The sequence below is a fragment of the Xyrauchen texanus genome, chromosome 5, assembly GCF_025860055.1.
Source record: "Xyrauchen texanus isolate HMW12.3.18 chromosome 5, RBS_HiC_50CHRs, whole genome shotgun sequence".
NCBI classification, from domain to species: domain Eukaryota; kingdom Metazoa; phylum Chordata; class Actinopteri; order Cypriniformes; family Catostomidae; genus Xyrauchen; species Xyrauchen texanus.
In genome coordinates this window covers 46926975-46948838 of record NC_068280.1, presented here as the reverse complement: position 1 = coordinate 46948838, position 21864 = coordinate 46926975, and the positions used below count along the sequence as shown (strand labels likewise).

General features: G+C 37.6%; 1 protein-coding gene across 1 annotated transcript; it reads left to right on the top strand.

The window, feature by feature from the left end:
* Window positions 1-7495: 7495 nt before the first annotated feature.
* On the top strand, window positions 7496-8923 carry LOC127643564 (piggyBac transposable element-derived protein 3-like). The gene has a single exon (XM_052126348.1). It carries the CDS (start codon window positions 7496-7498, stop codon window positions 8921-8923), a length of 1428 nt encoding a protein of 475 aa, XP_051982308.1.
* Window positions 8924-21864: the final 12941 nt, after the last annotated feature.

Here is a 21864-nt window from a genome sequence, read left to right as displayed (position 1 = left end):
TTTAAAGGCATATTTGCCACACGCCCAAACAAAATGTATTGCTCATTAAAACCTGTGCAACTGGAGAAGTCATACTTGTTTATATTGAAACACATTCATTGAACTGACTTTGTTTGTCCCTTTGTACACATTTCTTAATGGACTGTGTGCAAGTCAGTAAAGTTATGAAATCAGTTGTGTTGTGCAAATATTTAGCCATGAGCAGTCATCTTCTTGTTTTATGCATGTGCATGTTTGTGTTTTTCTGTAATTATTCATTTATTTAGACCACAGTGTTAAATATTTTACAAATGATTATTATTTTATATTCTTGTCCTTTTACAATCAATCAAATATAAGCAGTTATTTTGCAAGGAACTTACATGTAAAGGTATTTGATACTTGGATCATCCCATGCATTATTCGAACCGTGAATCTTGTAGTTATAGGCCCACTTGGCTCACGTAGCCAGACAGTCAGCATAGAGTCTTGTCTCCTTTGCAAGCTGTAAGCAGTGTTCTTCTTTTTTGTTCTTTTTTTTTTTGTCATAGTTTTAGTCTTTTGACAAAAATATACTTTGTTTAGTCAGTATTTTATCATGCCATATTATTTTTTTTTTGTCAGTTTTACTGTTTTAAAATGGCATATATATATATATATATATATATATATATATAATTTTTTCAATGCAAAACAACATATTTTAGTTGGTGAGAATCTGAAGGATGACACAAACAACACATACGGTATTAAACCTGTAACAAACATTTTACAAAGTTTAAACGTGTACAGTATGAAACATTTAAAGGATATAACAAATTACAACTGTCCTAGCTTTGAAAACCTGTGTGAATAAAGTGATTAGATTCATGTAAAAATGGGATGCTTAGAGAGAGGTAATTAACCCATTTGTTAAGAGGTTCAATTTACCTATGTTCAACTCTTTCTGTTCACACATCTCAAGTGGAGAAATCCACAACATACTGGATTATTAAATTAGATAAATCGTTTTTTATATATATATATATATATCGTCTTTGTTATCATCGACAATCAAAAACCCCTTTTTCAACGAACATTTTTGTCAGCAGTTTCATTGATGAGATAAATAAATAAATACTGTGTGACCAAGTAAAGTTACCAAGCATAATTTTTGTTTTAACCTCCCATTTAGTGATGAGATTATCTGAAAAAGGTCATACTACATAGGCCAATGTGGGGAAAACAAAACAAAAACATAAAACAGCATAGCAGTCTTGGTCTATGAGCTGTTGTGCAGAAAACCTCAAAACATAGCAACATTTTTTTTAAATTATTTTTCCATCCAAAAGTAATAAATACTGATTATTTCATGGACATGAATATAAAAATAAAGCTAAGTATAAAGTTCTGATCCCTCTTGGTTATCTAGTTGACATGCTACTAATCGCCTTAAACGAAGCTCTGAATATTTCAAATATTTTATGCCCTAAACTTAGCAAACTTTGCCAAATTCAGATATTTTTCCTCCTTCCAAATGCTCATTGGAGAATATTGGTACCTTTAAAACACAATTTTCTTGGTGGACTAAAAAAGTGCCTCTCTTGGAAGTTGTATAAAGCCAGGTTTTCCATGTTACATACTGATCTCATGAAAATTGGCAACAGTTGTCCAATGCGTGGCACTCACTAAGTGTGTGTAAAATATTCTCCAAAATAGATATTTTTGCAATGTGCAAATGCTCTATCGAGTTTTAAATCAACAAAACCTACCTCCCTACCCTAAACCTTAAACCTAAACCTTACAAATAGTGTAAATGAAAAAAAGCAAATAAGTGAATAAAAATGCAACTGCTGAAGCAACCACATCATTTTGCAGCCTGATATAATGAAATTTATGTGACAATATTTGCAAACCAAAATGATGTGCTTCATTACACGTTTGGCAGCAGTTTCCCAGTGAAATGTCCAGTGGGGGGCGCCAAAAGGGAGTGAAATGATGTTGTAAACAGACAAGGCTTTTAAGCTGAATATTAAATGATGACTTAATGAGTTAAATGTAACTACCTAACCTAAAACTGTAGCCTAAACCTAATCAATAGTGTCTTAAAAGATAAATGAGAGGTGAACAAAACAGACATCTTCACACTAAACCAAAAAAATAAACCTAAAATAAAGTGTTTTATAAGTAAATTCTACATTAAAAGCACATTTACTGTAGCAACCACTTAATTTTATGTCGCTTCTACATTTATTTCACTTTCACTCCGACCATCCTTGGCTGGGCTCGAGCCTCGGTTTCCAAGTCCAAAGCCCAAAACTCAATCACGTGAGCTCAGAAGCTAATCAAGTTGTAATAAGTGTTTAAATGTAGATGGGTTTGTAATACAAGTGTTAAAATGTATCGTTTTTTCAAATGACGCATTAGAGTAAAAGTTTTTCCATGTCATAGCATAGTAGGTTGTGAGTAATAGAGTGAAAAATAAGTATTTATAAAGTCATAAACAGCCATAGAATCTGTGATTTGTGTGAAAGTGAATAAAATGCACCTTTTTTGTTGTGCCTCTAGTGTTAATACTGTTAGTTCACAAGGAAACTGCAACAAAACGTAGACAGTGGCATGTAAAAATGCCACTTTGTGGTGCTTCTATGACACTTCAGTAGTCGCCAACTACTCAGGATCACGGTCCATTGCTATCAGTTGAGCTACATCACAATTTGACTGCATTGGAACAAGCTTGTAAATTTAGTTGTATGATATCTTTTTGTGAGAAACAGTGCAAAAAGTATTTTGTTTAAAGTATAAAGTATAGTGTATATGAACTGATAAATTGTGATTTGTCTGAAAGGGAATAAAAGTAATTGTTGTTGTAGCGCCTCTAGTGGTGATTCTATGACACCAGGTTGGTTTGGTTTCTTCTTTTTCAGACACATTCTTCCTTACTCTAGATCTACCAAAGTAAATAAGCAACACTTTCATCTAAAATGCTGATCATGCTAATTAACTTGTTTATCCTGTGCAGGGATGCTTCTAACACTCTTCAAACAGCCTCTTTAATGTGTGGAATGGAGAGGGTAAATGAATGTGTACTTTCAATTGCTCTTGTACATTCACGACCTGCAATTTATTTCGGTAAACATTTTCTACATCGTCAAGCTTTTTCTTTTTCTTTTTTCTCCAAGATTAAGGAATCTTGTACTTTGTTGATCTCAGCTCCAGTGTTATTCCAATAAATTCTTAATGACCTTTCAGATTCTTATATAAGCTAGTAAGCATTTCTCCTTTTTGTACAAGAAACTAAAAGTTAACAGAATTTCATAAAATTTCTACCCACTTCGGCTTTTTTGAAGCCTGATCCATCTGTCCCAAAAAAGATAAGACATTATGTTAGTCACTCTCATTGCATCTTTTTTTTTCCCCCCAATTTTTTCATTGAAAAAAATACATAAAATATGTCCACAGAATAAAGTGAACAACATGAGGGTAAATGAGTAAATGATGACAGAATTAAATTTTTTGGGTGATCTATCCTTTTAACAACCTCAGAGGTATTTGTTGGTCAGTCTTAAAAGGTTTAAACATTTTGGCGTTTTAGATTCTCTATGAAGAAAATTAATGCTATTTTTCCCCTATTGGTAACAACAATACAGGCTCAACTAATGGCTGCCAACATGCTATCTCACACTCAACAGGCCAGTTTGTTCCACACCAACACACCCTTACCTGTGAGAGGCTGATGAAGATGTTGACAGGGTGAGCTGTTTCCCTCCCACACTGCCAAGCTGTGCTTAATGTAATTAATGTGAAAATAAGTTTTGTGGTGTGTGGGATCAATGGCTCCTTTAGCTGGCTCATTTATTAGCCTCTTTTCCACACTGCTGACCACAGTAGAATGATCTACTCAACCAGCTAACATCACAGAGAGAGGCTAAGTGTTTCTATGCATGGGGCATTAGAACGACACAACTAATGAAGCCATTTGGATGAGTGGTGAAACACCTTCAACATATGGATAAACACATTCTTAAGCTGCAGAATACATTTTACTTGGCAGTATGATTCGAATGACTGGGAACCTTCATAGATGAATGCCATTTGGATATTTTACTTCTTTATAGAAAAAGGAACAAAGGTAATTAGTATCTTGCAATACCAGATGCTACTTCACCCAAAAATAACAATTCTGTCATCATTGACCCTCATGTCGTTCCAAACCAATATGGCTTTTTTTCTTCTATGGAACACAAAAGGAGATGTTAGGCAGAGTATTAGCCTCAGTCACTATCCACTTTCATTGTATATTTTTACATACTGTGCTATGAAAGTAAATGGTGACTGAGGCTAACATTCTGCCTAACATCTCCATTTGTCTTCCAAACACTTATGGTTTCAGCATAACCAATTGTGTTCGGTATAAATGACATAAAATATAGCAGGACACGTTTAATGACATCATTTTTTATCTTTTATTTATTTTTTATTTTTATACAACTTTGGAACTACATAAGGGTGAGTAAATAATTTTAATAATTATTTTTTTTGGTGAACTTTTCCTTTAACTTGTCCAATATTAGTTTGAAAACAACTAAGACAACACAATTTGTATTGTTTCTTTTAAAATATGTTATGGTTAGCAAAATATGTGTCACATTTCAGATTCTTAATGTTATTAGGAACAGGCTGCTGCACATCTGGCTAATTGGTTGTAGCACAGCAGGAATGAACCTCAAAAGTGAAAATCTTTCAATGGCTTTGAAGAACAAATTAAATAGATGCCTTGATGTGAACAGGATCATAGCTAATGTTTAATTTAAAGACATTGTTCACCAGTATATGATAATCTAAGATAAAGTTAATGCTTTTTATGGGTTACGGATGATATACTGGTGAACAATGACTTTAGATTAAAAAAAGTTTTTTAAAAAAAAGTTGCCATTGTGGCCATTAGTACATTGATATTTCTTTATAATTTGCATTGTGTTTTGTATGCAAATTATTACCTATGGAGCAACACACTGGTGCAAGTGACAAATAAATGATAAATTATTTCTGATTACGATTCTAAGAAATAATATAATTTACTGAGTAGGCCCAAATTTATAGGATTCAGATTAATGAAATGATCACACACACACAAAAAAAAAAACTTAACTTTGTAAAACTGAAAATAAAATAATAGTAATAATAATACATTACAGAGTGATCTAAATAGCTACATGTCCATCTGTTGATTTAAAGGGATAGTTCACCCAAAAATTTAAATTCTCTTATATTTACTCACCCTCATGCCATCCCAGATGTGTATGACTTTCTTTCTTCTGAGAACACAAACAATTATTTTTAGACGATTTCAGCCAATTCCATAAAATGCATGTGAATGTGTACCAACATTTGGAAGCTCCAAAAAGCACATAATGGCAGCATAAATGTAATCCATATGACTCCAGTGGTTAAATCTATATCTTCATAAGTAATATGATAGGTGTGGGTGTGAAACAGATCCAACAGGTCCTTTTTTACTATTATTTTTTCTCCCTGACTATTATTTTTTTCTCCGCCTTGCCAAAAACACAAGTAGAAGAAAGTGAAAGTGGAGATTGATAGTAAAAAAAAAATACTTAAACATTGAAAGATGAAAGAAAGTCATACACATCTGGGATGGCATGTAAATGGTGAGTAAATGATGAGAGAATCATTTTTTTTTGGATTAACTATCCTTTTAAGTAGCCGTATAATATGCGGGGTAATGCATAGCTAACTGGTAAAATAAACATTGAATATTATAGACACTATCAACTGTTGTGGCCAAATAATGCAACAGTGTTAGTCATGTGTTGGTGTAAAATTTGTGAAGCTTTGAGAGTGCACAAGGAAAGTAAATAGTTGAGAAGCTTTTGGAAGTTAGAAACCTGTCAGTTTCTTTTAGAGCTTGATTAAAATCAATGCTACAGTCTAATGTTTATGATTGACTTGAATGCATTGTCAAAGCAGAATATCACAGACTTGACGCTCCCATACTGATTAGGAAAATACAACAACTTTAAAGTATAAAATTAAGTTTCAACCTTTACCGGGCGAGGAACCATATTTGGTAACTTAATCGAGCATTCAAACTGATGCCCCCATGCCTGTTTGTGTTGCAGTATGAGCGCTTGGATTTCTCCTAGCCAATCAGCGAAGATCAGGCTACGTCACTGATAGAATCTAACAAATCAGAAGTTGCGCAGAGCATTTCAAACTTCAGCGTGGTTCCGGATTTTGGAAAGTGAGGTTATGTGACACTACCTGCTCCCACATCAACGCTAATAACTTCGAAACAAAAAAATGGTAAGTTGATGAAACTCACACATTCCATGGTTGAATAGTTGTGCAACATGTTGAGATAGGTGTTGTTTGCATAGATTTCTAGAAAGTAGTGACATTTGTGGCATGAAAAATGGTGGCATGAAAAAAACATATTTGATCATATATTTGTTCACGTAAGATTATCGCAAGTAAATGTTTAGACATACACCCTATGCGTATAGAAAGCCATACTAGGGTATTTTTTTCTACAACTAATGCATTATAACGTAGGACAATAGTATTTACTAGTGCATTGGATGTTATCACAGGTTTGAATAACATTATACAGTGATCCAGTGGGAAACGTAACACATTTATAGACGTTTTCAAGCCATAGATATTGAAATATGTGTCGTTTTGGTCAGTTTTATGACCATATAACAGTTTTTAATACTTAAATGGCATACATAGGTGTTTTTGTTACTGTGAGCCTTATTACTGCTATAATAAGTGGTACCACCAGTACTTATAATGCTATTTTGCGCTTCTTATTATATATTTACACTTTATATGTCGGTTTTATGCCCTTGAAACAGTTTTTGTTATAGTTAAATGCCATGTATTGGTGCTTATTTTTACTGTGAGACTTATTACTGCTAAAATAAGTGGTACCACCAGTACGTATAATACTATTTTTCTTCTTATTTATATTTCAGTAGATCTGCACTTCACTGTTACTTCACAAATAACTAAAACTGGGCTTGATATTGACTCAAAAATGTACTCTCTTTTCTATGCAGCTGTCTACTCGGCTCATTTATGGCAAGAGGAAGACTGTTGTGCCAGCCATCCCCAGCATCAGTGATGATGAGGGCTCTGAGGAGGAAGATGATGATGTGGCAGACCCTGACTGCCTCCCACCCACTCCAGGCCCGAGTGATATGGGCCCCTCTGCCAAGAGGAAGTGTGTGCAGCCTGCAGTAGAGGTGCTTGAAGATGACGAGGATGACTATGATGACGACGACGATGAAGAGCCAGCACCACAAGCAAAGAGTCCAACTAAGAAGGGGAAGTCAGCAGCCAGGCTAACCACCTGGAGGAAGGCTGACCTGGAAAACCCCACCCTGTCTGAGTACCAGCACTGTCCCCCAGACTTCATTGAGACTCCATTTCAGTACTTCAGCAGTACCAGACCAACTTATATGCAACCCAGAAGAACGTCAACACCACCTTCACCACCACTGAAGATGAGATGATGAACTTTGTGGCTATCCTGATCTATATGGGGATTGCTGAGCTGCCTGCCATTGAAGACTACTGGGCAATGGAGACCAGGGTCCCTCAAGTCGCAAACATCATGTCATCGAAGAGGTTCAGGCTGATGAAGAGGCTTGTCCATTTCAACGACGACACCCAGATCGCTGGCACCATCGACCGATTCTTCAAGGTGCGGCCACTGTTCAGTCACCTGAATGCTGCCTTCAGGAGTGAGCCACAGACACCCAAGCAGTCTGTGGATGAGGTCATGGTTGCCTACAAAGGCAAGGCAGCTGGCAACCTGAGGCAGTATATCAAGAACAAGCCGGACAAATGGGGATTCAAGTTGTTTGCCAGGGCTTCTGAGGATGGCTTCATCCATGACATGGTGCTGTATCAAGGGAAGAATACGCTGGAGGCCCACGGTGTCCCCCTGACGCCTGAACAAACAGCCATGGGTGTCACCAGCCAGATAGTCTCCGTCCTAGCCAGCACCATGCCCTCCTCCACCACCACAGCCATCTTTGCTGACAACTTCTTCACCAGCCTGGAGATAGTGCGGTACCTCAAGGACAAGAACTGCAGGTACACAGGGACAGCCGGGGACAACAGAATAGGCAAGCCTCCATTCAAAAGTATCAAGGAGATGGAGAATAAGGCTGTCCCTCGTGGTATGTATGACTACGTCACCAGTGACGATGGGATCCTGGCCCTCAGGTGGAAGGACAACAGGATCGTCACTCTGCTGTCAACAGACGTGGGGGTGGAGCCCATGTCCTCAGTCTACCGGTACTGCAGTGAAACCAAGAGGAAGGAACAAGTGATCTGCCCTGCTGTCATCAAGAGCTACAATGCCAACATGGGGGGCATTGACAAGTGTGACATGTTGGTCCACCTCTACCGCACCCCCATGAAATCAAAGAGGTGGTTCATGCGCATGTTTGCCTACTCTGTTGATGTCAGCCTCACGAATGCCTGGGTTTTCTACAGGCGGGACTGCAAGGCTATTGGTCTTCTGGATGGCCTGTCTTTAAAACATTTTCGGATCCAGGTGTTCAGGGAAGCCAGCAGCCAGAAGTCAGTCACATCACATCCTCGAAGGTGCTCAGCATTTCCAGGCAGCCTCAGCACTTCTGCTGACATCCCCACACCTGTCCGGGGACACCGCAGCTACAATCCAGATAGTTATGTGCGGTTTGACATGTCCCTGTTTCATGCCCCTGTCTACACTAACCGCCAGACCTGCAAGTACTGCAGCAGGAAGGGGAATATCATGAGATCATATGTGGTCTGCAGGGTCTGCAAGGTCCATCTGTGCCTCACTGCTGGCCGCAACTGCTTCATCAAGTACCACGAAGCAGTGGAATTCACTGGACTTGACAAAAAAAAAAAAAAATCTAATAATAATTACAAATGTTCCTAATATGAAGACTCACAGCATGCTGATTTTGGGAACTGAGGAACCTACAAACAGCAAAGCTTACTGCAGCATTTTAAAATCCTTCAGATAAACAATCATTCATTTTTAAACACTGTAATTTTAAACACATAAAAATGTAATGCTTTTATTGGTGTAACATAATGATGTCAAGTTTATTCAGTCATACATGTATTATGAGCATTTTTTGGTTACCTGATTCATTATTTTTATATAAAATAATTTTGTACAACTCATGCCCTATATAGGCTATGTCTTACTTTATTAGGAACACCATGGTGTTAATATGGGGTGGAAAGATTACTGGAAAATAATAGTCAAGTAAAAGTACTGTTACTTATTAAAATGTTTTGTTTGTGTAGAGAAAAATAACTCATAAAAACTACTCAAGTAAGATTAAAAGAGTAGCTCATTTAAAAGTACACATGCATAGTGAGTATTGAGTACAGAGTTGTGAAAGCTATGCCCCTTTATAATAAAAACTCTATGCTGCTGTTTAAAAATGTAGCGCACATACTATTATTTACATTCCCTTTCATGGCTGTTCGCGGAAAGAATAAAAAGGAGTTTGTAACTGACAACTTTTAAAATACATCTCTTATCTATGATACTGTAAACACTAAATGAATCTGATTTAAAAAAATAAATATAAGGGTAACATGATTAAAAAAATTAAACGGTAAAAAAAGTTATTTTCAATATCATAATGTATGAAACAATTGCATCAAAATCAGTTTATGTGCAGAGTCTAAATTTCCCATAATGCTGACTGAGAGAGTTATTGTTGCTCATAAAACATGGAATGCCAAAAAAAAAAAAACACAAAAAAATCAGTGTCACTTGGTGCAGTAGAGCAGTTGTTGGCTTTAAAGGGATAGTTCACACAAAAAGTCTAATTATTTAATTATTTAGTCACCCTTATGCCATCCCGGATGCATATGACTTTCATAAGCAGAACAAAAAAATTCATTTTTAGAAGAATATTTCAGCTCTTTTGGTCCATACAATGCAAGTGAATGGGTGCCAACATTTTGAAGCTCCAAAAATCTCTTTAGTCAGCATAAAAGTAGCCTAATTCATGTGACTCCAGTGGATAAATCCATGTCTTCTGAAGAGATATAATAGGTTGGGTGAGAAACAGATCAATATTTAAGTCATTTTTTTCTATAAATGATCCTCCCTGCTCAGTCAGTCTCCACTTTAACTTTCACTTTCTTCTTCTTTTGTTTTTGGTTATTCACATTCTTCGTGCATATTGCCAACTACAGGGCAGGGTGAAGAATTTCTTGCAAAAATTTACTTAAATATTGATCTGTTTCTCACCCACACCTAGCATATCACTTCTGAAGACATGGATTTAACCACTGATTAGGCTAATTTTATGCTGCCTTTATGTGTTTTTGGAGCATCAAATATTGGCATCCATTCACTCACATTGTATGGACCTACAGAGCTGAAATATTCTTCTGAAAATCTTCATTTGTGTTCTGAAGAAAGAAAGTCATAGACAGATGGCATGAGGGTGAGTAAATTATGAGAACTTTTCATTTTTGAGTGAACTATTTTTTTAAGTAGCATATGGGGGCCCACACTGTCCTCCTTTTGAGATACAATGTTCCACATTGATTTAGTTCTTGTATCTTTTAAGCCCAGCAATAGTAGTGTTCTCATTGTAATGTATGATGCACAATTTTCTGAAGTTTTTGTCTTGAAGTATTGCTCTACAAAGATTTACATTTTTCTATCAGTCATTAGAAAAAACATGATAAAGGCTAAGCATAAATATAAATAATTTTATCATCTCTACTCTCCTGGTAATTTATTATACAAATTAACATCATGGGTCGGTATTATTAAAAAACTAACAATATTATTAAAATCTTAATATTCAATTTATTATATTACATTAATACTTTTAAAGCTGAAGATATTCGGCCAAAAGTAGTGAGTGGTTTTCTAGTTTCCTTGTTATTGTTGTTTGATTAATAGCCTTTATATGACATAGCCTGCTAGACAGTGCTCAATTGAGTTGCATGTACACTTCAAGTCCAACATTTGATTTGTCCAACAACATCCGTTCACTTTTGACCAAACTGACTGCGTTTACATGAATGCTTCATCAAGATGGTTATTGCGGAAGTGTATAGTGTTATAAAGTGTATAAGCCTGTCGATCAAACGGCACATGTGGGTAAATGTGCTGCATAGGCTAAATATTGAAAACTACTCAAAAATGTATCATGGATATCGCGGACATCTGTTTTTTTTTCAGATAAACATCAAGATTGTTTTATCACTCAGCCCTATTGATAACATTGCCTTAATCTCTCTCATCAAACCCAATAATCTCAGTGACAGAAATCTAATTTACTGGCAACGTTATAGACACAGAATCTAGTAAGCAGAAATATGAAATTTACCTCGATATGTTTCTTCAAGTTAGAGGTAGGATTAATGCTGATATCTGACTTGAGAAAGTTAAACTCACATGACACGATCAAGCAATTGGCCTTTTTCAATGTGAATATCCCTTCCAGGTGCAGCCGGTTATGTTCATCTGTAAACTATGCTTGAGGCATTCTCCACATCCATAACAGATGGTGCCAGATATGCAGCTGGCATTCAAGTTTTTTAAGTGTGATTTGTTTTGACGGGAGTCACGAGACTCTCCCCAGCAAATCACGTTGATAGATAAAAATAAAATCAGGACATAGGGAGTAGCAAACACAGACAGTGGGGAAATAGTGCATTAAAAGTACAGTTACAGCACTTAAAATGTACTCAAGTAAAGGTATACCATTTTTAAGAAATTACATTTCTTGGGAAAAGTAGTTAGTTACAGCAACATGAGTATTTGTAATCCATTACTTTACACCCCTGGTCCTAATAAAGTGCCTAACGTGGTCTTCAAATTTGTTCCCTATTATGATGGTTGATGTGAGCATTAACTGAAGCTCCTGACCCATATCTGCTTGATTTTATGAATTGCACTGCTGCCACACGATTGGCTGATAATCACACGAATAAGTAGATGTACAGATGTTCCTATCAAAGCACCTAGTGAGTGTATATACATTATACTATATTCAAACTTGGTGCATCAGAACGTGTCACCCCAGGTTTGACGTTAATGATCTCAAATGCTATTGGTTATCATGTCCTCATAACCAACTACAATGTACACTTTTCTTTTAAGATATCATTGCAAAGATTATGAAAGTTGTAAACCAGAAGGGGAAGATATACATATTAAGTAGTGGAAAATTCAATCATTTTCATATGACAAAGCTTGTATTATCTTAACATACAGATTAATAGAATGAATGAAAATGTATAAATGTCACAGAGCTCTGTGTAGGGCATCGATTTGGCCAGCACCGGCCTTGGTGCAGACGATACTGGGAACCCAAAGAATGTGCAATACATGGATGATGTTTGTAAATAACAGTGGGCAGCTTTATTGCTCAGGACAAAGCTGGGACTCATACACAACTCTCACAAAGTCACAAAAAAGTAATTTATCGTCAAGGAAGCAACACAACATATAAAGAACCAAGAGGATGTAAAGTTTTGTGCAGAATAATTTCTGAAAAAACAGTTATGATTTTGTCTTGTTGTGGAAAACATGTAAATATCTGTTATGTCAAACAACTTAATCAGGGCAGCAATTTTTATGAGCTCTTATTTTATTAAAATGATAAATCTTGCAGAATTTGCAAGGAGAATGCAAATTTAGGGGGTTAGAAAGTAGGTTATAATGTCTGTAAAGATTGGTAGACACACAGATCATGACATAGCAATTTACAAAATGCATTTATTGTAATAAGTAGTTATCAAGAGAACAATTCATAAAAAAATATTTAATAACTATATATGACAGCAGTTCCTGGGTCTCTTCCTATTTGGCTGCACAGGCACTGGTTCCCCACTGGTGTCAACTTCAATATGAGGAACACGTCTTTCCACAGAAGGTGCACTGAAGACCTCTGTGATGCTGAATTGACCATCAGGTTGTAAGTTGGTGATCAGGGTGGGACAGTTCAGTGCATCCCATAAACGCTGCTTTATCTTCCGTCCCACTGACAGGTTGTAGCGTTGGAGGCGGCCAGATGATGTACCAACCAAAGGATCCAGCACAGAGTGATAGATGTTCTTATACTCTGAGACAGTGTGACCCAGCATCAGCAGAGGAGCCTCCTGGAGCAGCGGCCGGCTCAAGACTGTCTCTGGTGTGGACACAGAGGCACAGATGGGTCTTGGACAGAGGTCTGGAAGTTCTGCAGCATTCTTGATGAAGCACTCATCCAGAGGCCTTTCACACTCCTGTGGACTCTCATTCTGCGCTGCTTTCCTTTTTACAGCAGTCTAGTTCATAAAGGTAAAGTCATTTGAATATTCATATTGATATTCAACTTAACACCTAATCATATATAAGATATTATAAATAGTTATTATTCACTGGCAGTCAATGGATATTGTTGACTCACTCGAGTAGTTTTGGACACACAACTGTATGTGTGGTCCAGTCTGCTGCTGTGCACTTGTGAACAGAACTCGGTGCTCTCAGACTTGAGACTTCTGGGTGTTTTAACTCTGTCTAGCTGGTAATCTCTCAGTCTTGTGGATGGTGCTGTTCTTATTGTGAGGCCGTATCTCACACTGACATTTCTAGTGTCCTACATTCAAAAAAAAAAATGTATGTATATATAACAAATGTGGTTGTAGCACTAAACATTTTTTTTGTTACTAATATTTTTAAGGATATGTTCTATTTCATTAAAAAAATCGTAATATTGATTCATTTACTTTCTCCATATCGATGAACAAGCATTAAATGTGATTTTTGTTGAGGTTTTGATGAAGATTTCAAGAGCAGTTTGTCTCAGTGATCATGAAAGTTTGGTGTGATCTGGTTTGATCTGGTTGGCTTTGACAGTGTTGAAAAAAATTATTATAACACACAGATTGACCAATAGAATGATGAGATCCATTTGAATGTAAACAATTTAAAGATAAACAAAATGCAGCCCAGTCAATTTGAATGTAAACAACATAATTCCATGATGTCTTTAAGCAAGATTACATCCAGTTTAGATTACTTATCTGTGTTAAAACTGTTCCTTTATTACTATTAGTATTATTTTAAAGATTAGTTTTTACTATACTGTCAACTATTTATTAAAAAAATTAATATATGAATGACATTTTGATTTCACACCTTTAATGGTTTTGTTCTCAAGCCAGTTTAGTTTGCAATTTTTTTCTTCCATCCTTAAAATAATGTAGTAATTTCCAGTTACTAATACTGACACTGAAATACATGTTGCCAAAACCTTCTGTGTTTTGTATATGTGACCACAAGAATGAACTGAAATACATCTCATCATGATGTTGTTGGTATCACAAGTTGGAAAAAAAGTGTTTCCTCCGTTCTCTTGCTGGGCACTTGGATAGGATAGAACAGTATTTAAGCATGATGAGTGAGACAAGGACAATTAATACATTACAAAAATTCTGATAGATTTTTCAGAAGCTCTTTAGCAGAATGGCTAAGAAACGAGTAGGTGTATAATTTATTTATTTATTTTATTAATCAGGTCAAGCTAAGCTGGTTCTCTTGCCATTTGAAAGCTAATTCAGTGCGGTCTTTAAGTGTGTCCACAGTGGATTATTTAATTTATATATTTATTGACTTTCAAGTCTATTCAAGATTTTAATACCTACATTTTTTTAGATTTCCTACTCCATGTGAATTTCAGTACCACATACTGTATGTCTACAGCTCCCTTTAAAATGAGCAAAATCCTTTTCCGAGTTGTTTTGCATTGCTAAAAAAAAAGAGAGAAGTATTGGTGTTGTATTTAGATGAATGCTGCTCTTGTAAAAAGTTTTCTGACGTTTGTAAAGAATGGTTCTGTTTCATACATTAAATGTACTTTCTCCATGTAATGAAAGGTTTCTTTGTTGAATTACTTAAAGACTCATTTGCTTCTTCAGTGATGTATTCATGTATTAGTGCTTTCTTCGTATGTGCTACTGATACATTAATTGAGTTAATTGTTAGTTATAGTGCATGGATTATTGGGTTGTTTAATATTGGCTGTTTTGTGTTATGTCCACATATTATATTTATGCATTTGGCAGACGCTTTTATCCAAAGCGACTTACAGAGCCCTTCTTACAGGGACAATCCCCCCGGAGCAACCTGGAGTTAAGTGCCTTGCTCAAGGACACAATGGTGGTGGCTGTGGGGTTTGAACCAGGGTCCTTCTGATTACAGTTATGTGCTTAGACCACTACACCACCACCACTCCATTACAACACATTACAACATAAGGGTGTGCATTATCTTTAAATAATTTAACAGTCCATCGTCAGTTATTCCTTAAATGTTTTGGGAGACAAGGATTATGATTTTTGGAAAAAAAATATGTTTACAACATTTTTAACAATAAAAAACGAACGTTCAGATGTTATGCAGCTTTCTGATTTTTCTTTTTTTTAATGTAATATTTCAGTAAAATTCTGACATTTTTATCAGTCTCTCTTGAGCAGATTGGCTAAAAATAAATAAAAAGACGCTGATTTGTATCTATATATTTTTAAAATGTATGCCTTTATTTGTCAGGTCAATCTTAGCTGGTTGTCCTGCCAGTTGAGTCCCTCTACATTATATTATTCTGTTTGATTTCAGTCTATTCAATGTTTTAAAACATTCACTTTTTAGATTTCCTGCTGTATGTGAACTTCAGCACCACGTCTTTGAACAGCTCCCTTTAAAGATGCACCAAAGCCTTTTCTTAGTTGTTTTGCATTTGCTAAATCCAACAACCAAAGGAAAATCCTGGTGCTGTGTTCCTGTTTTAAGAAATATATATGCAGTACTGTGAAAAAGTTTTAGGCACTTGGGAAAAATGTTGCATTGTGAGCATGTCTTCAAAAAATAATGAAATAAAAAGTTTTCATATATCACTTAGGGTTGGTTCACATTGGGCAGGTTTGGTTCGATTAAAACAAACTCTGGTGCGATTGCTCTGCTAGTGCAGTTCATTTGAATAAGTGTGAACGCTGTCACACGAATCTTGGTGTGCACCAAACAAGCGGACCGTGACCGCCTGAAAAGTGGGTCTCGGTCCGCTTTCAAACAAACTCTGGTGCGGTTCAATTGATATAAGAATGCAACATGGACCAAAGACATCTAAACGGACCAAAAACAGGAAGTAATTTGCCTAATACTGACCTCAAGCATACCTGGTAATTCTCATCATAGGAGCTATGTTGCACATTACAGTTCGGTACAGGCGTCGGAACCGCCGTCAGCCGTCCATGTGGCATATCTTCGTTTGTGTGTGCAACGGAGGAATTCCTGGCACTGTTTTGACTCCTTTACACATTTTATTGGCTCTTCATTTGTTCTCAACTGGTATAAATACCACCATATATACATATATAAATATAACAAGCGTATTTCGCCCAGCAGCCAGTATTGTTTTGAATGATTGGCAAGTTCCGTCAAAACATATCCATCATAAAAGCTGTGCAATCAGGTTTTATCCTTTTCCTGATGTCTTTGGTTTTGTATCATACGGTTCGGTATTAAAAGTGCCAGTGTGAATGCTAAGTGAACCAGGACTAAATGCATCGTGAACACACCCTTAATGTCATTCAAATATCAGTAAACATAAAAAAGTTAAATCAATATTTGGTGTGACCACCTTTGCCTTTAAAACAGCACCAATTCTCCTAGGAACACCTGGGCACAGTTTTTCTGGGTTGTTGGCAGATAGGATGTACCAAGCTTCTTGGAGAATTCCGTTTCAATTGCTTCTGTCTCTTCATGTAATCCCAGACTGACTCTATGTTCAGTGGGGGTCTCTGTGGGGCCATGCCATCTGTTGCAGGGCTACATGTTCTTCTGTTCTAATCTATTCTATTTGCAAAAGTATTTTTGTTTTCAGAAAAAATAGAAATACTTCAGATTTTTTTTAAATTACACTCTTCAGCTTTGTTCAGTAAGGGAATTTCAGTGGATGCCTTTATCTCTCTAATAATCAGGTCAAGCTAAGCTGGTTGTCTTGCCAGTTGAAATGCAATTTACTACAGTGTCCTTAAGTGTCTGCACATTCTTTTATTTTAATGTGATTTGAGTCAGTTCAAGTAGATTTACTGCTGCATGTCAACTTCAGCATCAGAAATGTGGAAAGCTCTTTACAAAAATGAACCCAATTCATTACCTTCATTTATACTTGTGTCTCAATCCAGTAACACCATTTACTAACTGCAATACAGTAACATCTTCATTATATACCTGTTCTTCATTGTAGGGTCATGTTATCATTCGATCCATGTAATGAAAGGGGAGGTTTCACTATTGTATGACTTAAAGGCACATGACTTTGCTTCTTCAATGATGTATCCCTGTGTGATTGGTTTCTTTCTGTGCTGGTGATACGGTAATTGAGTTAATTGTTAGTTAATGTGCCCATGCATTAATTTGTGGTTTTAATGATATTAGACCAGTTATTGGGATAGATATTTTATCTTATGCAATTGTTTTATTAAAATGTTTACATTGTAGAGGTAATACATGTAACATATTCTATGAAATTATGTAATAAAAGATGTTTGAATTCAGTATCTGTTCTTGACATAATAGACAATTTATAAATCAAAATATGCAGTGGATTGGTAGAGCCACAGATCATGACACTACAATAAAATGCATTTATTGTAATTGGAATGTAAATTGAAATACCATAAAGTAGTAATCAAGAGAACAATTCATAAAACACTTTTTGTATAATGAAATCATTTCCTGGCTCTTTTTCACAATGGCTGCACAGGCATTGGTCCCCACTGGTGTCAACTTCAATATGAGGAACACGTCTCTCCACAGAAGGTGCACTGAAGACCTCTGTGATGCTGAATTGACCATCAGGCTGTAAGTTGGTGATCAGGGTGGGACAGTTCAGTGCATCCCATAAACGCTGCTTTATTTTCCGTCCCACTGACAGGTTGTAGCGTTGGAGGCGACCAGATGACGTACCAACCAAAGGATCCAGCACAGAGTGATAGATGTTCTTATACTCTGAGACAGTGTGACCCAGCATCAGCAGAGGAGCCTCCTGGAGCGTGTGGTCCAGTCTGCTACTGAACACTTGTGAAAAGACCTTTGTACTCTCAGACTTGAGACTTCTGGGTTTTTTCACTCTGTCTAGTTGATGATCTCTCAGTCTTGTGGATGATGCAATACGTTCTCTGAGGCCATATCTCCCACTGACCTTTTTAGTGTCCTATATTAAAAATAAGGTGTTTGTAACACTATATATCATTGTTTTAAACGTTTCTAAATATGTCTATTTCAAAAAACATATCTTAATAGTGATTCATTTACTTTCTCCATAACAATGAATATGCAGCAAATATATTTTTTGTTGAAGTTTTGATGAAGATTCAGAAGATTTCAGTTTGTCTCAGTGATCATGAAAGCTTGCTGTGGTTTCTCTGGTTTGATCTAGTTGGCTTTGACAGTGTTGAAAAATGTGTTATAACCACTGATCTATATAACACACAGATTGACCAATAGAATGATGAGATCCATTTGAATGTAAACAATCTGAAGTAAAACAAAATGCAGCCCAGTCAATTTGAATATAAACAACATAATTCCATGACAACCTAAGGCAAAGAAAATCCAGTTTAGATTACTTATCTGTGTTAAAATATATAATACACTGTGCATTTCTTTATTATTATTATTTTTTTTTTTTTAAAGGGTATTTATTTAAATTCTTTCCAATTCTGTTTGGTGTCACTAGTGTTGCAGAAGTTAAACTGCACCTTTATGTGTTTATTTCAAAATCTCAGATGCTGACTACCACACCTGGAGTCATGAGTTCGAATCCAGGGTGTGCTGAGTGACTCCAGCCAGGTCTCATAAGCATCCAAAATGGTCCGGTTGCTAGGGAGGGTAGAGTCATATGGGAAACCTCCTTGTGGTCACAATTAGTGGTTCTCGCTCTCAATGGGGCATGTGGTAAGTTGTGCGTGGATCGTGGAGAGTAGCATGAGGCTCCACATGCTGTGAGTCCACATGGTGTCATGCACAACAAGCCACGAGATAAAGATGCGCGGATTGGCGGTCTCAGAAGCGGAGGCAACGGAGACTTGTCCTCCACCACCTGGATTGAGGTAACCACACCACCACAAGTACCTACTGAGTAGTGGGAATTGGGCATTCCAAAAAACAACATCTATGGGCCGATACCGATATTTTGCACTTACCTTACTTTTTTCCTTAGATCACTGTTTTTCTTAGCATAAACAATATATAAAGAGGTGCATTCGCTTTTTTATTGTTCTAACAATAAATTATTTCCGATATAAATAATTTTCAATATCTCAGAAGTCAAAGTGGGCTGGTTTCAAAGTATTTTAAATGTTTTCCCTCATCATGTAACCTAAAGGTAAGTGGCGCTTTATTAACTTCCACGTCCTTTTACAGAATTATTTTTTCTTTGTCATATTAATTGAGGCCAAAGAGACAGTCCACCACTATCAACAGTCCCTGGGTCCATTGCCTCTACTAACTTGGAGCTTCTCTTCATCCTTTTCCAACAAGTGTTTTCTCTGTCATTCAAAACACTTAAAACCATACTGGCAGCCTAAAACCAGAACACTACACGTATTCATTCTTAAAGTTTAGTTCCCTAAAAAAAATCCTTTATTGTATCACTTAGATCTATTTAAGCAGTTAAGACTCATTACACCTTGAAGAATTTTGGAGAAACTTGGCCAACACAAAAATTAGATGGCTTGGGGTTCCAATCATCTGCTGTTATTGGCTCTGACTCAGTAGCTAGAGGAGATATAAGAGAGAATTAGGAGACAGCATCAGAACACAAACTGAATTGTTACTTTTTCTCATCTTAACGTATTCTTGTGAACTGGAACTTTGTATAAACTCTCGTTACTCTCTTGTATCCCTGTATTGCTCTGCTTATTTAATAGTATACATTCAAATATGAAGTGACCCATTATAGCATTAGTCCAATAAATAAATCATTCTAAAGTGTGTATTTGGGCTGGGCAATAACATAAAAGGATGAGATGACATCGTTTGACTAGATACAGAACATTATAAACTGGAAAATACACACAGCAATTTCACTGTCAAAATAAAAGCCGCAGGTGAAGGTGAAGTCAATAGGGCAGACATATCACTTTTGTATAACATAAATCTAATCCTCAAAATGATAATGATAATGAAATATATTATTATAATAAAAAGCTTGAATTGGTCCTACAGTAATAGTATTAAATTAGTATTATGCAATATTCAATTGGTTTACGAAAAATAAGTCACATTAGTAGTTTTTTGCACACCTTGTTCATTCAGAAAAAAATATTTTTAGTAAAACTAAATTTGAAGATAAATAATGTTTTTTTTTTTTTTAGCTCACTATGTTTCATTGTATATGGAATATAAATATAACGTTTGGTTACGTATGTAACCTCCATTCCCCGAGGGAGGGAACGTAACCAAACGTTCCCCTTCTGTCGCTCTCTCCACGTTGTGTCGGAGAAGCGACACTAGGGAACCCATTCCAATCTTGCCATGTGCTGAACCGTGTACGTGAACCGCCGATACAGAGGCGGGCAGGGATTTCATCCAGTGCCGCGCATCGTCTGTACCTGGCTGCACGTACCCTTCCCCAATGCCCCATTAGAACATCGGAATCCTTCTAGTTACCCTGGGAGGGGAACAAGGCGATGTTTGCCAACATGGGAATGGGCCAGCCTGGCTGGGCCTCTTTTCTCTCTATGTTTCTCGCATAGAGCAATCACGGCCAGGGCCCTTACACGCATATAGGGAAGGGGGTCTTACCCAGACCCTGCGGAGACCACACCTGCCCTTTTTCTTGAGGAGGAAAAGTGGTAGACACGTCACACGGCCGTCTTAGGGCTCGTGTGTAAAGTATGGTGCAGTGGTAGATCCAGCCTCGAAAGGGGGGAGTTGCTACAGCACGGCGAACTGGGCAGCTGTAACTGCCTAAGGGAGACATGGGGGTCTGCTCGTAAGGGGACAGAACCGTGGAATTACACACAGGGGGAGTCCGCGCAGGAGGCCTTACCTGTGGAGCACCTATACCAGTACAGGGTAGCCATCAGGGTACCCGCAGTGGCTTGGGTCGGCGAGTTCCTCCGCTGAACCGTGGACCCGGAGGACTGGGGAGGAATCGACCAGGGGCCCGACTCGGAGTGGGGCGCCCTGGGAAGAAGGCGCACTACTTTACCTTGACGTCAGGAAAAGGGCGCTGGGCGCAAGCGATCCACCCAGCCGGTCGGTGTTACTGAGTTCTACGGGCTCGGACCTGAGAAAACACGAGACGCAACAGACTCAACGCGGAGGTTGTAAAACCTCGCGAAGGTGTTGGGTGTTGCCCAACCCGCGGCTCTACAGATGTCTGCTAGGGAGGTGCCCTTGGCCAGTGCCCACGAGGACGCAACACCCCTTGTTGAGTGAGGGTAGGGGCATGGCCTGGGTGTGATAAGCCAGTGTGATGGCGTCGACAACCCAGTGGGCGAGCCTCTGTTTGGAGATGGCATTCCCTTTCTGCCGCCCCCAAAGCAGACAAAGAGCTGCTCAGAGCGCCTGGTGCTCTGTGTGCGGTCCAGGTAAATGCGCAGGGCGCGCACTGGACATAGCAACGAAAGGGCTGGGTCTGCCTCCTCCTAGGGCAGCGCTTGTAGGTTCACTACCTGATCTCGGAAGGGTGTGGTAGGAACCTTGGGCACATAGCCCGGTCGCGGTCTTAGGATCACAGACGTATCTGCCGGACCGAACTCCAGGCAAGTGTCGCTGACAGAGAACGCTTGCAGGTCCCCGACCCTCTTGATAGAGGCAAGCGCGATCAGCAGGGCCGT

Bases quoted from the DNA above. Each gene is read 5' to 3' on its own strand.
- LOC127643564 (XM_052126348.1), top strand. From the start codon at position 7,496: ATGATGAACTTTGTGGCTATCCTGATCTATATGGGGATTGCTGAGCTG.